This window comes from Procambarus clarkii, chromosome 83 (genome assembly GCF_040958095.1).
Source record: "Procambarus clarkii isolate CNS0578487 chromosome 83, FALCON_Pclarkii_2.0, whole genome shotgun sequence".
In the NCBI taxonomy this organism is placed as follows: domain Eukaryota; kingdom Metazoa; phylum Arthropoda; class Malacostraca; order Decapoda; family Cambaridae; genus Procambarus; species Procambarus clarkii.
In genome coordinates this window covers 23,891,050-23,903,826 of record NC_091232.1, presented here as the reverse complement: position 1 = coordinate 23,903,826, position 12,777 = coordinate 23,891,050, and the positions used below count along the sequence as shown (strand labels likewise).

General features: G+C 42.2%; 1 protein-coding gene across 1 annotated transcript in view; it reads left to right on the top strand.

The window, feature by feature from the left end:
• LOC123768783 (extended synaptotagmin-3) overlaps positions 1–12,777 on the top strand; it is a 252,127-nt gene that overhangs the window by 62,546 nt on the left and 176,804 nt on the right. Inside the window, exon 4 of the mRNA XM_069316476.1 lies at positions 5,069–5,217. Within this exon, the coding sequence (XP_069172577.1) occupies positions 5,069–5,217 (149 nt within the window). The remainder of the gene's footprint in view (positions 1–5,068; positions 5,218–12,777) is intronic.

Below are 12,777 nucleotides of genomic sequence, written 5' to 3'. Positions count from 1 at the left end.
AGGTTACATCAGCACAGTAACGAACTGTGGAGACGTGGGGAAGACTTCCTCAGGTACGGTAAAGGTCGGGAGGTCATTCGCAGCATAGGGTACAAAAATAATCCTCACAAATTCCTGGTTGTTGGAGCCAGCAATATTGTCAGCAAGAAATGTTAAAGCATATATATTGCTATGGTCAGTAGTAGTACCCGGCAACTGCTGTGGTGAAGGCTGGGTTAGTCATTGGCCGGAGTAAGGTTGTGGCGATGGCTGGGTCGGTGAGTGGCTGGGTCCCCATTGTTGGAAATTTCCAACACTAAATACAACACTGTTGTATTATCATTAATTATTACTAAATCTACTAATCATTGTAGTAATTAAAATTAACCAAACGTAGAGTTCACATGTACTAATAATTACATCTGTACAATAAGGCTAGAATTCTTACGTCACCAGACGCCAGTATTGCGTCAGATTCCATTATAATAAACACAACTATATCCAGTGTGTCTGAGAATTGAATTTGATTCTCTATAAAATAACGGTGTTCTGTGTGATAATTAATTACAGATAAACTGATCCCCAACTAATGCCAAATAGAGCGTTTATAGTTATAACTGTTATCTGTTAATAAATTTAACGTCACGCGTGAATGCCCTGGAGAGACTTTAATTCATCTCCATTGCTCGTTTACCATCGTAAAACGGGCAAATAATAATATTTAACTCCTCTGAATAATAAACCCGTCCTTATCCGAGCATTTCAATCACAACTGCGAGAAATGATAATATTCGTAGTAAATAATTTGTGTATCAAACGCGGGACGCGAAGCGGGGCAGGGGAGACGCTAGTACACGAGGCGACGCGCTCGGAGAGAGACGCCATTACCCAAGCCACCAGGGTAGACGCCACCAAGAGCTCCAGATGAAAGTCGCCACTGTGAGGTGTGAAGAACCTTTGCAGACAATAACTTAGCTGGTGTCAGTGTCACTTTACACAACGTGTTGAATTGTCAAGAGATTTAATTTGACATTCAGCCAGGAACCTGTTAAATTTGGTTCCGTGTAGCCCAACGTGACCGGCCAGTGAAGCGCGTCAACATCTAGGCTAGGCTAGACACCACGTGTTCGTTACAACGACGCCTGAACCTAGGACGCGAACTTCGGCAAGCCTTAACTTACACAGTGCCCTATTAGCTAAGTACCTTTATTCCCATTTGATGCATCATCTAGGAGGGGGTTATAGCTGGGTAGCTTGCCGTTATGCAGAGCGACTATAAAAAACCACAGGTTATTATTTACCTTCATTATTTAATTTAATTTTCTTGAACATAGATGTCTAGCAGCTTTATCTATTGCTACTGAATATAATTTGATTTACAGCGTGTGTGAAGAATTCTCCGAGCTGTCATTTCCCGTGTTAATCATCTCCCAGTGTTCCATGATGAGTCCAGGAGATTCCGAGGATGAGTCGTAACCGACTTCTTGGAAATCGTCTTCAAGCTAAGACCCTTTCCGTATTCCTTAAATTCCATTATCTGTAGTATAATTCATGCAGAGCATTGTTTCTTTGGATTGACATGTGTTTATTATTATTATTAATTTCTCATGTTATAATCTATGTTCTTATTGGTGACAAATACAATGATTCTATAATTGGTCATAGGATTAGATTATTGCATAATGAACTGGTGCACGAACCACACTAGTTCCTGGACATATATGAAGTTCCAGTAATAACCCCCCAATGTAGGTGTTTGAGGCTTTGATTCAGTTAATTATACAGCCCATTAATTATATAAGTGATCATATTCTCTAGTATTTTATCCATAGTCACTGGTTCATCTAGGAATTTTCTAATGATCATATTTTCTTAGTTTCCCTCTTTACTATAAAAGCGGGTAATAGAATTCGTAATAGAATTTCATTGCATTAATATTTAAATAAATAGAGTCAAGCCCCAAATGTCCCACACCCATTGGCTGGGAGTTGGGTCCCCATTGGCTGGGCTGCTGCACGGTGGCTCCTCCTCCCGTAAACACCGGAAAAATGGCGGTTTGAACGTCGAAGGTTGATGGTGCATGGCGAGTTGTGAAGGCTTGTCTGGCGTCGATTATCGTCAGAATTTCATCCTGACGTTTGGGACATAGATGTGACATAGCCATATGGTCACCGCCGCACACAACACATCATTGAAATCAGGCGGTACACTGGTAATAATTGTGCACAGACACTGCACTTATAATCAATTACTCTGCAGGCACTTTCTGGTCTAATGAGAGTACTCGTAGCACTTGAAACGCTGACTTTCCTCGTAACAGCGTTCCTTATGCACACAAGCAGGTGGTATGGTGAGGCCAAAACACTGAAATCCATTGGTGGGGGCAAGGTCCACTTCAGCAGCTGTGGTGAGTCACTTTTAAGGTGGAGTGCAGGTCGTTGTCGCTAGATGGCTGAACCAGCCATCATTGTAGAGTTTTCCGAGGTGATGCTGGCCAGAATTTTTTCCACCTCGTGATCGGTGATCCACAAGCTGACTCTCCTGGCGAAGCTGGTCTTTGCAGCCTGATAGCGACGTGGCTGGGTGAGGAGTATGTCCGCGTCGTAAAGTGCGGACATGTTGATAGGTAAGACCAGTCGTTCCAGGTCGTCGTCAGGTAGAATAGTAGAGGACAACACCTTCAGCGTCCTTTTGGATGTCGTTATGTGTGGTGTTGGTTGTGATGTTAAATACCTGGAACAGTTTGCTCCAAGTGAACGAGTGGTTCCTCTGGAACCGAGCCTTCACCCTGTATACCATAGTACCGAGTGGCTAGTACCAATGAGAAGGGCTAAGCCGAGGCGATACAGCTGACCCTCCCTCAACAGGGTGTGGCCGACGAAAGTACGTTCCCTCACTATCTGGTTGGCTTAGGAGCTCTCTGAGGTGAGGAGCAACCAGAGACGTGTTTGGCTGTAACGGCTCCTGGCTGCAAACCCGTGACCGTAATGATCGTTTTTCCACCCTTTTCTTTCTTGTCTAATTTCTCTCACCTAGTCATGGAATTCTATTAAATCTGTTAGGCACATTTTGCCAACCCTGAACCCATGCTGGTGATATGTTATAAAGTTCCTTCTCTCAAGATGTCCTACTATGGTTTTCTTCCAATCTTCTCCAAAACCTTTCATGGTATGCAAGTTAAAGGTTGGCCTGTAGTTTAGTACATTCCGCATGTCTCCCTTCTTGCATATAAAGACTACAATAATTGTCTTCCAACTTTTCGGTATGTTCTGTTCTCAATGACCTGTTAAACACCATTTAAAGTGAAAAGCACTTTCTTCAGCTCCCTCTTTCAGAATCCACGGTGAACCTCGGGGTCTACAGCTTTTGTCACATAGTGTTCAATCAAATGCTTCCTTATCTCACCACTGGTATTCTCAATTTTCCTCAGTGGTGCCTGGTTTGATGCCCCCTTTCTAAGTTTAGAAACTTCTTCTTTCTTTATTGTGTTGACCTTCTGGAATCATTTGCAGCGGTCCTTGCAAACCTCCTTGCAATTCCCAGTGAACCTGTTCATCCCTAATCTCAGTTGTTATTGTCTGTTACTTCACTGATGTTTTCCTCCTGATGTATCTGTAAAACTGTTTGGATTAGCTTTGCTTTATTAGCTATGTATATATGTACATAGGGATGTATGGGTGTATGGAGAGAGGGGCGCAAATAGGGTGGGGGTATATGTAGGGAATATTGAATGGAGGGAGGTGTGTATAGAGGGAGAGGTGGGTGGTGTATTGGTGGGTGAAATGAGGCAAGAGTATATGGAGGGAGGGATGTATAGATAGAAGGGTGTGTGTGTTAGGAGAGGTGGGCGTAATGAGGAAGGGGTGGCCTCGGTACCTTGCCAGCAAAGTAGTACCATCTGAGCTGGAGATTGTTTAGAAATAACGTATATTGGAATAACAAATCTAAGTGAAGGAAAAATGGACCGAATCAAAAAAGCCTGCATGAGGAATATGGTAAATGAGGTCAATAAAGGGTTTGATTAGAAATGTTAAAGAATTGAGTAATGATGAGATGACGCAACAGGGACGGACGCCATCTTGACCTGATGCGAGGAGGAACGGTGACGACTGGTCATTACTTTCTTGAGGGATTTCTTCAGCAGTATCATGAGTCAAGTCACTTGATTGTATTAACAGGGTTGCAAGAATGGGATAGAGTACACAGACAGTCTACTGAACAGTTTATGAGAGAGAGTCCAGGTTTCCTAGTGAATATGTGTGACATCGGCTGACGGGCGGTGGCTGTGTTCACGGTTCCAGTTTTGGACTAAGCGCCATAGGGAGACCAGAGCCGGTTTGGGTGATTATTATTTAATGTTGTTACCTTCGGATTGACCTTGAGTTGTAAGGAGGAGATTTGTGCCATGTAATATATCGTGTGTCTTATTAATATAAATCTTTGTCATATGTGTACTCTGTTGTTTTCCATACTCCGTGAATTCCATTTGGCTCAAGAAAGAGCCTTAATCCCGTAGACAGTAAATTATACAGCCCACACCAACATGAAAGCTAGCTGCAAGTGTCTTGCCTTCAACTTGGACAGACAAAATGGCAGATATCTTCCTTTTATAGTTATAGATGCGTTAGGGAATCTTGGCCATTGTTATTTTTATACATAAATGTTCATTAAATAATTCTAAAAGTTTAACAGTTTTTAATAGATGATTTAAACTCACAAAGACTGATATGCTTTCTGTTATTTCCTTTAATTATCATACATTTTCTTACACTTTATTTCTTATTATTCCAATGTCTTCTTATATTGCTTCGATTATTGATTAAGGTATAAATACATTTCGTTATTTATTCAATTTTAATTGCTTAACAATTTATGAGTATATCTGACAACATAACCTACATAATAACCAACATATTGAAAAGTTTGGTTAATATTTGTCAAATTTTTATTCATTGAAGACATTCCCCAGAAATAATTTATCCCAGAAAATAAAACTGAAAACTAATGAACTGATTTAAATCTCTGACTTATTTTCTGACTTATAAATTTCAGGTTGCAAATGATTGTTCTTTTATGATCAAATTTCCAGGCAAGAGGTCTTGCCCGGATGGTGTTGAAGCGCATTACGCCCCGCCCACCGTTTGTGGGCATCGTACGCATTTTCCCCGTCACCAGCCCTGAAGTGGACTTGACGTTCACCGGGATAGCAGCATATATATCGATGTTCGAATCTTACTAGTAAGGTGTAATAGTTTTTTTCTTAATAAAATTGTATTATTTTGTTCCAAAAATAATCATATCTGATATTTTGTTATTATACATAGAAGCATCTATGTATGTTATTATACATAGAAGCATTTTGTTGATATAGAAGCATCAAGAAATATGGACCAATAGGCTTTCTACAAACACTTCTATTCAATATCCATTGTTTCGTGTTCTGTCTTGTGTTGATGAAATTAATACCCTATTAATACCCTTGTTCTGTCTTGTGTTGATGAAATTAATACCCTATTAATACCACATTTTGTTCTGTCTTGTGTTAATGCCACATCACCCCTTCCACCTCACTCAAATGTAGATATAAAATCGGAGATACGTAAGTTCTATTCAGTTGTGTATTTGTGAACTAAAGTCTTTGAAAATGTAATAAGTTTTACGAAACGCGCCCGTGTCGCGTCAGACTAGAAATAAAAATGAATTTTGGAGAATTGATTTTTGATTTACCTCCAACAGTGAAGCGTAATGTACGAAAGATTGAGAAAATTCGTGTTAGAATTATTAATCTTACTTTTTCGGTCATATTTAATAATATATGTCTACAGGAAAGACTGCTACCAAAATATACTAATATATATATATATATATATATATATATATATATATATATATATATATTGTGACGATAATCTCCTTCAAGAGATTGAGCCTGCTCTTCCCTCCACAATTACGTCGTTGAATTTATATAAAACTACTATGGAAGAAATGTCCAACAACGACAACAACACCAGCAAGGTTTGCCAGAGCGCAAAACGTTGCAGCCAGAGACACCTGTTCAGACTCAAACCGCCAAACTACCTGTTGATCGCTACCGGCTCCGCTGATTGGTCGCCGGTCTGGCTGCAACTGCACTCGCCCCCCCATACTACTTGATGTCTGGGGTCGCCACGACCTCAGACCTCAGAATGTTCAGTGCTTTCGTGGTTACCACTCCTCCCGGCTAGACGTTAGCGTGTACTGAGAGAGGTGGTAGCTTAAAGCCAATATTCCAGCACCTTCCCTTTATTTTGTGTTGCACTTCCTGTTATTTTATCTTAACGTAACTTTTCATTGTGTCATTTAATTATTCTTATTATTTTGATTGATTGATTTTATTATACAAATTTGTTTGTCCATTTTTTCATGTTTTGATTTATTTAACGTAATTAAAATTTCATTGTTAAAGTTTACTTGTGTTTTGTGTGTCTTCTCCTTACCTTACCACAGACGAAGTTCCAGTTTTTTCTATTTTTTTTTTATAACTATGTGACGAGGCCATACCCCTAGCCTTAAACAGCCGAACACCAACGCGTTACCGTCACAAGTTATATGTAGGCCTGTCCTAGGAGCTTCACTCAGGTACTGGTGCCAAGTGGTAATTTATGGTAAGCGTATTTAACTTTGTTAACGTAGCTTTACTATTTTTCATATTAAATTTCATTTTTTATAAGGTGCGGTGTATTGTGCATTACGAGAGTAACATATGGTGAAGGTGAGACAACTTTGGATTACGTGGTGACTGTAGGCCGCAGTCATACTCTTAATTGGTCATCTCTCCCTCCTTGTTATTACTCGTGTTTACCATCTATGTCCCTTGAATATTTCTCATTTTGACAGATCATCATATTGGTACCCTGGTACTGTGGTCTGCCCCGGGTCAAGAGTACCCAATCTTCTGCAATCTGACTGTAGGAGGACAAAGAGGGCCATAGTTCCTCTAGCTCGAACTTTAGTTGCTGAATTGGGACCTCAGCAGCAGTTCTCGTCACCAGTTGACACCTCGCACCCCTACACGTCAGTCAGAGATGATGATACATACAACGGTAGGGAATTAGCTTACTTTTCAGAGCACAAAAGTTCGCTAATTCTGTAAGTATCATATTAAATTCAGTAGGAAAAACTTGCTTTATGTCCTATAGAGACGTGGCAAGGTATGCCTACATCCGTGGACTACCAATTTTACTTTTGAGACAATTTACTGTTTCATTTGTTTTCGAAACTATTTCATTTGTTAGTAGGATTTTCTTGCCCTTATCCTCTTACATGAGTACCGGGTACAAGATTTCCTGCGCCCTTGATTTAATTTAATCATTTAACATCTTTTACTTAACTTTAATTGTTAAAGATCCCACAGGATAGGTACCAGTTGCCACGTTGTCCTGTTTCTGACATTCACTATTGAATATTCGTGTACCTTTATTTGCTAATTTCACCATGTTTCGTCTCCAAGCTTTCCGTACAAATCCAGCAGGTGAAATAGGGACTTTAAGTCGTGCCAAGAAGACTGAATTACAAACTCTTGCACATGAGTATCAACTAGAAGTTCCCTACCAAGCCAACAAAAATGACCTACACAACCTGTTGCTGGATTACTATTTAGAGCAAGGTAAGATAGACTCTGAAACTCATGAAACTTACTATATTTCAGAAAAAACTGATTTGGCAACGCTGAAACTCAAACTAGAGCTGGCCAAGATTGAACGTGAGCAGCAAAGAGAAGCAGCTGCCATACGAAGGGAAGAACAAGAACGAGAAATCACCCTCAGAGAACGCGAAGCTGCTTTGAGGAGAGAAGAACATGAACGTGGACTCGCCCTCCAGGAACGGGAGGTTGCACTACTCCAGGAACGTGAACGAGTACAGCTTGAAACACTCCAGGAGCGGGAACGCGTACAGCTTGAAACCAAACAACGCGAGTTGGAGATGCAACGCGAGCATGACAAGCAACAAGCGACTCTGGCTCTAGAGTGTCGTCAACGCGAAATCGCCTTGGAAACTTCACACTTCACTCAGCGCCAGCAAGCTACTGCCAATCTTCCCGTCAGTTTTAATATATCACATGCAAGTAAGTTAATGCCATCCTTTGTAGAAGCAGAAGTTGATGTGTTCTTTACCACCTTTGAAACCCTTGCTAATCAACTCAGTTGGCCTGTCGACCAATGGGCCACACTTCTCAGAGTCCATCTTACAGGTAGAGCTGCAGTCACACTCAGTACTTTGGCGTCTGAGAATGACTACCACACTCTGAAACAAGCAGTGTTGGACGCCTACCTCCTCTCTACTGAAAGTTATAGAAGGAAATTCCGTGACCACCTGAAGGCAAGTACCACTACCTTCCTCGAGTTTGCTAACACGAAACGGAGGTATTTCATGAAATGGCTGGAAGCAGCACATGTCTCTACTTTTACAGAACTCGTCAACCTGATGCTTGTTGAAGAATTCTTGAGACGTGTGCCACCTCCTGTCCGCCTCTACTTAGCAGATAAAGAAGAAACCGACTACCTGAAGTGTGCTAAGTCGGCTGACACTTACAGCCTCATCCACCGGCTGACACCTGAACCATCCTCCAGTAAGAAGTCGTGGTACAGTTACGAGAAGGTGAGCCCCGATCAAGCTGGTTCACAACTGTACTGCAAGTATTGTAGACTCTATGGACATACCATAGACAAGTGTGGTAAGTCTCAATACAAGGGAATCACTGACCAACAAAAACCCAAACCAACTCCTCCTAAGTCCGGTAAGCCTGTGATGAATGTTGGTGTTGATGTTAATGATCTTTCTCTTTTCAGTAACCACCTGTATACTGGAACTGTCTCTGCCAACGGTTCAAATCCGGAGGGACGTTTCAAATTGAAGATCTTGAGGGACACAGCGGCTCTACAATCGATCATCTTGAAGTCGGCTGTGCCCAACATCGTCTACACCGGAGAAACCGTCTTCATCACTGACCTCACTGCTACCACTCCATACCCTCTCGCCAGAGTCCACCTGGATTGTCCCTACGTGAACGGGGAAGTCCAAGTCGCCGTCAGGGAAAAGCCTTTTCCCATGCCTGGAGTGCAACTTCTCCTAGGCAACGACTTGGCAGAAGACCTGCAACCGACCAACCTGATCGTCATGGACAAACCCCAGGTGTGTAACTCTGTGCCAATAAACCCTATTCTTGAGTATGTTCCAGCAGAGGTTCAAGAGAGTGATGAAGTTTCTCCTCCGGTTCTCGTGACCACCCGTGCACAAGCCGCACGTCCACAGCCAGCTGACTCTACTGCTACCGCTGTCCCTCAAGACCCTCAGAAACTACCCCCGCATCTGACCAAGTTGGAGTTCCGTAAGTTGCAGAGGGAAGATCTTACTTTAACACCATTGTTTTTCCAGGCTGAGACTCAACCCGACAGTATTCCTGGGTTCTTCCTAGAGAACGACTTGCTCTACCGCAGATATAGACCCAGTAAACTGAAGGAGGAGGACGATTGGGCCAACATCGAACAACTTGTGATTCCCACCAGCCTGCGGTCCACTATTCTACACCTGGCCCACGGAGCATTCTCCCACTACGGCTTCAACAAGACTTACCATGGGATTCGTCAAGACTACTACTGGCCAGGTATGGTAAATAACGTCAAACAGTACGTAAAACAGTGTCATACATGTCAGATGGCAGGCAAACCGAACATCTCCATTCCCAGAGCACCACTGATTCCCATACAGGTGCCTGCGGAACCTTTCCACAGACTCATAATAGACTGTGTTGGTCCTTTACCTCGGACCAGTTCAGGTAACGCCTACATCCTAACCATCCTGTGTCCTACCACCAGATTTCCCATAGCAGTTCCAGTGAAGAACATCACGGCTGCTACGGTTATAAAACATCTATTGAAGATCTTCACTCAATACGGATTTCCCAGGGAGATTCAAAGTGACTGTGGTACCAACTTCACCAGTGATCTCTTCAAAAGGACACTGGAAGAGTTCAACATCAAACAGGTATTGTCCAGCCCCTATCATCCTGCTTCACAGGGTTCTCTTGAACGTAGTCATCAGACCATCAAAGGACTCTTGAAAAAGTTTTGTAGTGAAACCTCGAAGGATTGGGATAAGCAGATTGACCTTATAATGTGTATTTTCAGAAGTCTCCCCAATGAGTCCCTAGGAGTATCTCCTTATGAGATGCTCTACGGCCGTAAGTGCCGTACTCCCCTTAAGGCTTTCAAAGACTCTCTCAGAGATGCCACCTTCAGTGAGCATCAGAATGTGCCCCAGTTTCTTCAAAACCTTCAACACATTCTAGAGAGAGTCCACCGCTTTGCCCATGATAATCTATTGAAAGCCCAGGTGAGAATGAAGACTCATTACGACCAGACCAGCAAAGTAAGAAAATTCAAGCCGGGAGACTTCGTCCTTGCCTATTTCCCTATCCCAGGTTCACCTTTACAAAACAGGTTTTCAGGACCCTACTGCGTCAAAGAGTGCAGGAATAATAACAACTACGTAATAGAAACTCCAGAAAGGCGGCGGAAGACCCAGCTGTGCCACGTCAACCTCCTGAAGCAATATAATGGTACTCCTCCCACTGTCCTGACTAACTATTCTACTTTCACAGAACCCTACATCCACAGTGAGACCTTCCCGGCTTCTCCTCCCGAAAGCACTGACAAGGAGTCAGCGCTTTCTAATTCCGAAATCCTTAATGATCTTCCCAAATGCTTTCAGGATAATAATCGTGCTCCTTTGCCCTCTTCTAATTCCACTCTCACCTCGTCAGATAAGCCCTTCATCCTCCATGTCGACGCCAATGGTACCGACGTTGGTGGTGTCGTGATGCAGCAACGAGGCGAGAAGAGTACACCTGTCAGCGACTACTGCTACAAGGAACTACGGAACAATTGGCAAGGAGCTACTCTTCCTCATCCTGAAGCTTCAGCACTTCACTCCACACCTGAAAAGTGCTCAGTCCACCATCAATACGGACCACACCACCCTACATCTCCTGCAGCACGCCCACTTCCCATCTCAACGTCTTCTACTATGGGCTTGCTACCTGCAGAAATTCAACCTGGAGACACGCTATACCAAGAGTCTGACAACATCTTAGCCCATGATCTCTCCAGAGTTTATGAAGTAGAAGCGACTCTATCCATTACTCCACCACATAACGACGTACTTCTTCCAGAACCGCAGGCTTTGGGGGAGAGTTGTGACGATAATCTCCTTCAAGAGATTGAGCCTGCTCTTCCCTCCACAATTACGTCGTTGAAATTATATAAAACTACTATGGAAGAAATGTCCAACAACGACAACAACACCAGCAAGGTTTGCCAGAGCGCAAAACGTTGCAGCCAGAGACACCTGTTCAGACTCAAACCGCCAAACTACCTGTTGATCGCTACCGGCTCCGCTGATTGGTCGCCGGTCTGGCTGCAACTGCACTCGCCCCCCCATACTACTTGATGTCTGGGGTCGCCACGACCTCAGACCTCAGAATGTTCAGTGCTTTCGTGGTTACCACTCCTCCCGGCTAGACGTTAGCGTGTACTGAGAGAGGTGGTAGCTTAAAGCCAATATTCCAGCACCTTCCCTTTATTTTGTGTTGCACTTCTTGTTATTTTATCTTAACATAACTTTTCATTGTGTCATTTAATTATTCTTATTATTTTGATTGATTGATTGATTTTATTATAAGAATTTGTTTGTCCATTTTTTCATGTTTTGATTTATTTAACGTAATTAAAATTTCATTGTTAAAGTTTACTTGTGTTTTGTGTGTCTTCTCCTTACCTTACCACAGACGAAGTTCCAGTTTTTTCTATTTTTTTTTATAACTATGTGACGAGGCCATACCCCTAGCCTTAAACAGCCGAACACCAACGCGTTACCGTCACAATATATATATATATATATATATATATATATATATATATATATATATATATATATAGAAGGGAGTACCACCTCTAGCTGGAAGAAGGGGGACCCATAGCCCCGGAGGAAACCACGCATAACGCATTAGAGGGAATGTTTAGATCCCCTCCAATACAGTTTCTGTGTGCTTTTCTCCTGCCACCCCCTTCCTTTTTTATTTTTTGTGCTTTATTATGCATTTGATGGTTACAAGATATACATGGGTTGATACAAAAATTATAATGCAAAAAGGTGCTTAAAGGTTATGGATCTCTTGAAAAACACAACAATGGAAAGCATTGATGAATGTCACAGACGGGTTCGATCATTGTTGCAAGTCAAACACTTCTTCAAATTCCTCTGAAGTTATATATATATATATATATATATATATATATATATATATATATATATATATATATATATATATATATATATATATATATATATATATATAATATGTCTGCCTGAACCCTGGCCAAATAAGTGGCAGGTACACACTGTATCCACTACACCATGCTTCAAAGCCATAAGAGAGGTAGGAATTCTGGGTGTATTTAACCAACAGAACTCCATTCCTCTCCCAGGAAATGAGATAGTGAGGGATCTCTGGTGCTCCTTTAATCAAGCCATGTTATGTGGGAGAACGCAGTGTCATATGCCTAATGCACAGACTAGCCTAATAAGGCTCCAGGCAACTCCTCATTGCCTGGGAGAGGAATGGAGTTCTGTTGGTTAAATACCCCAGAATTCCTATTTCTTGTATGGCTTTGAAGCATGGTGTAGTGGATGCAGTGTGTTCCTGCCACTTTGTTGGCTAGGGTTCGAGTCCCCTGGTGGGTTGAGTGTCTATAAAGATAT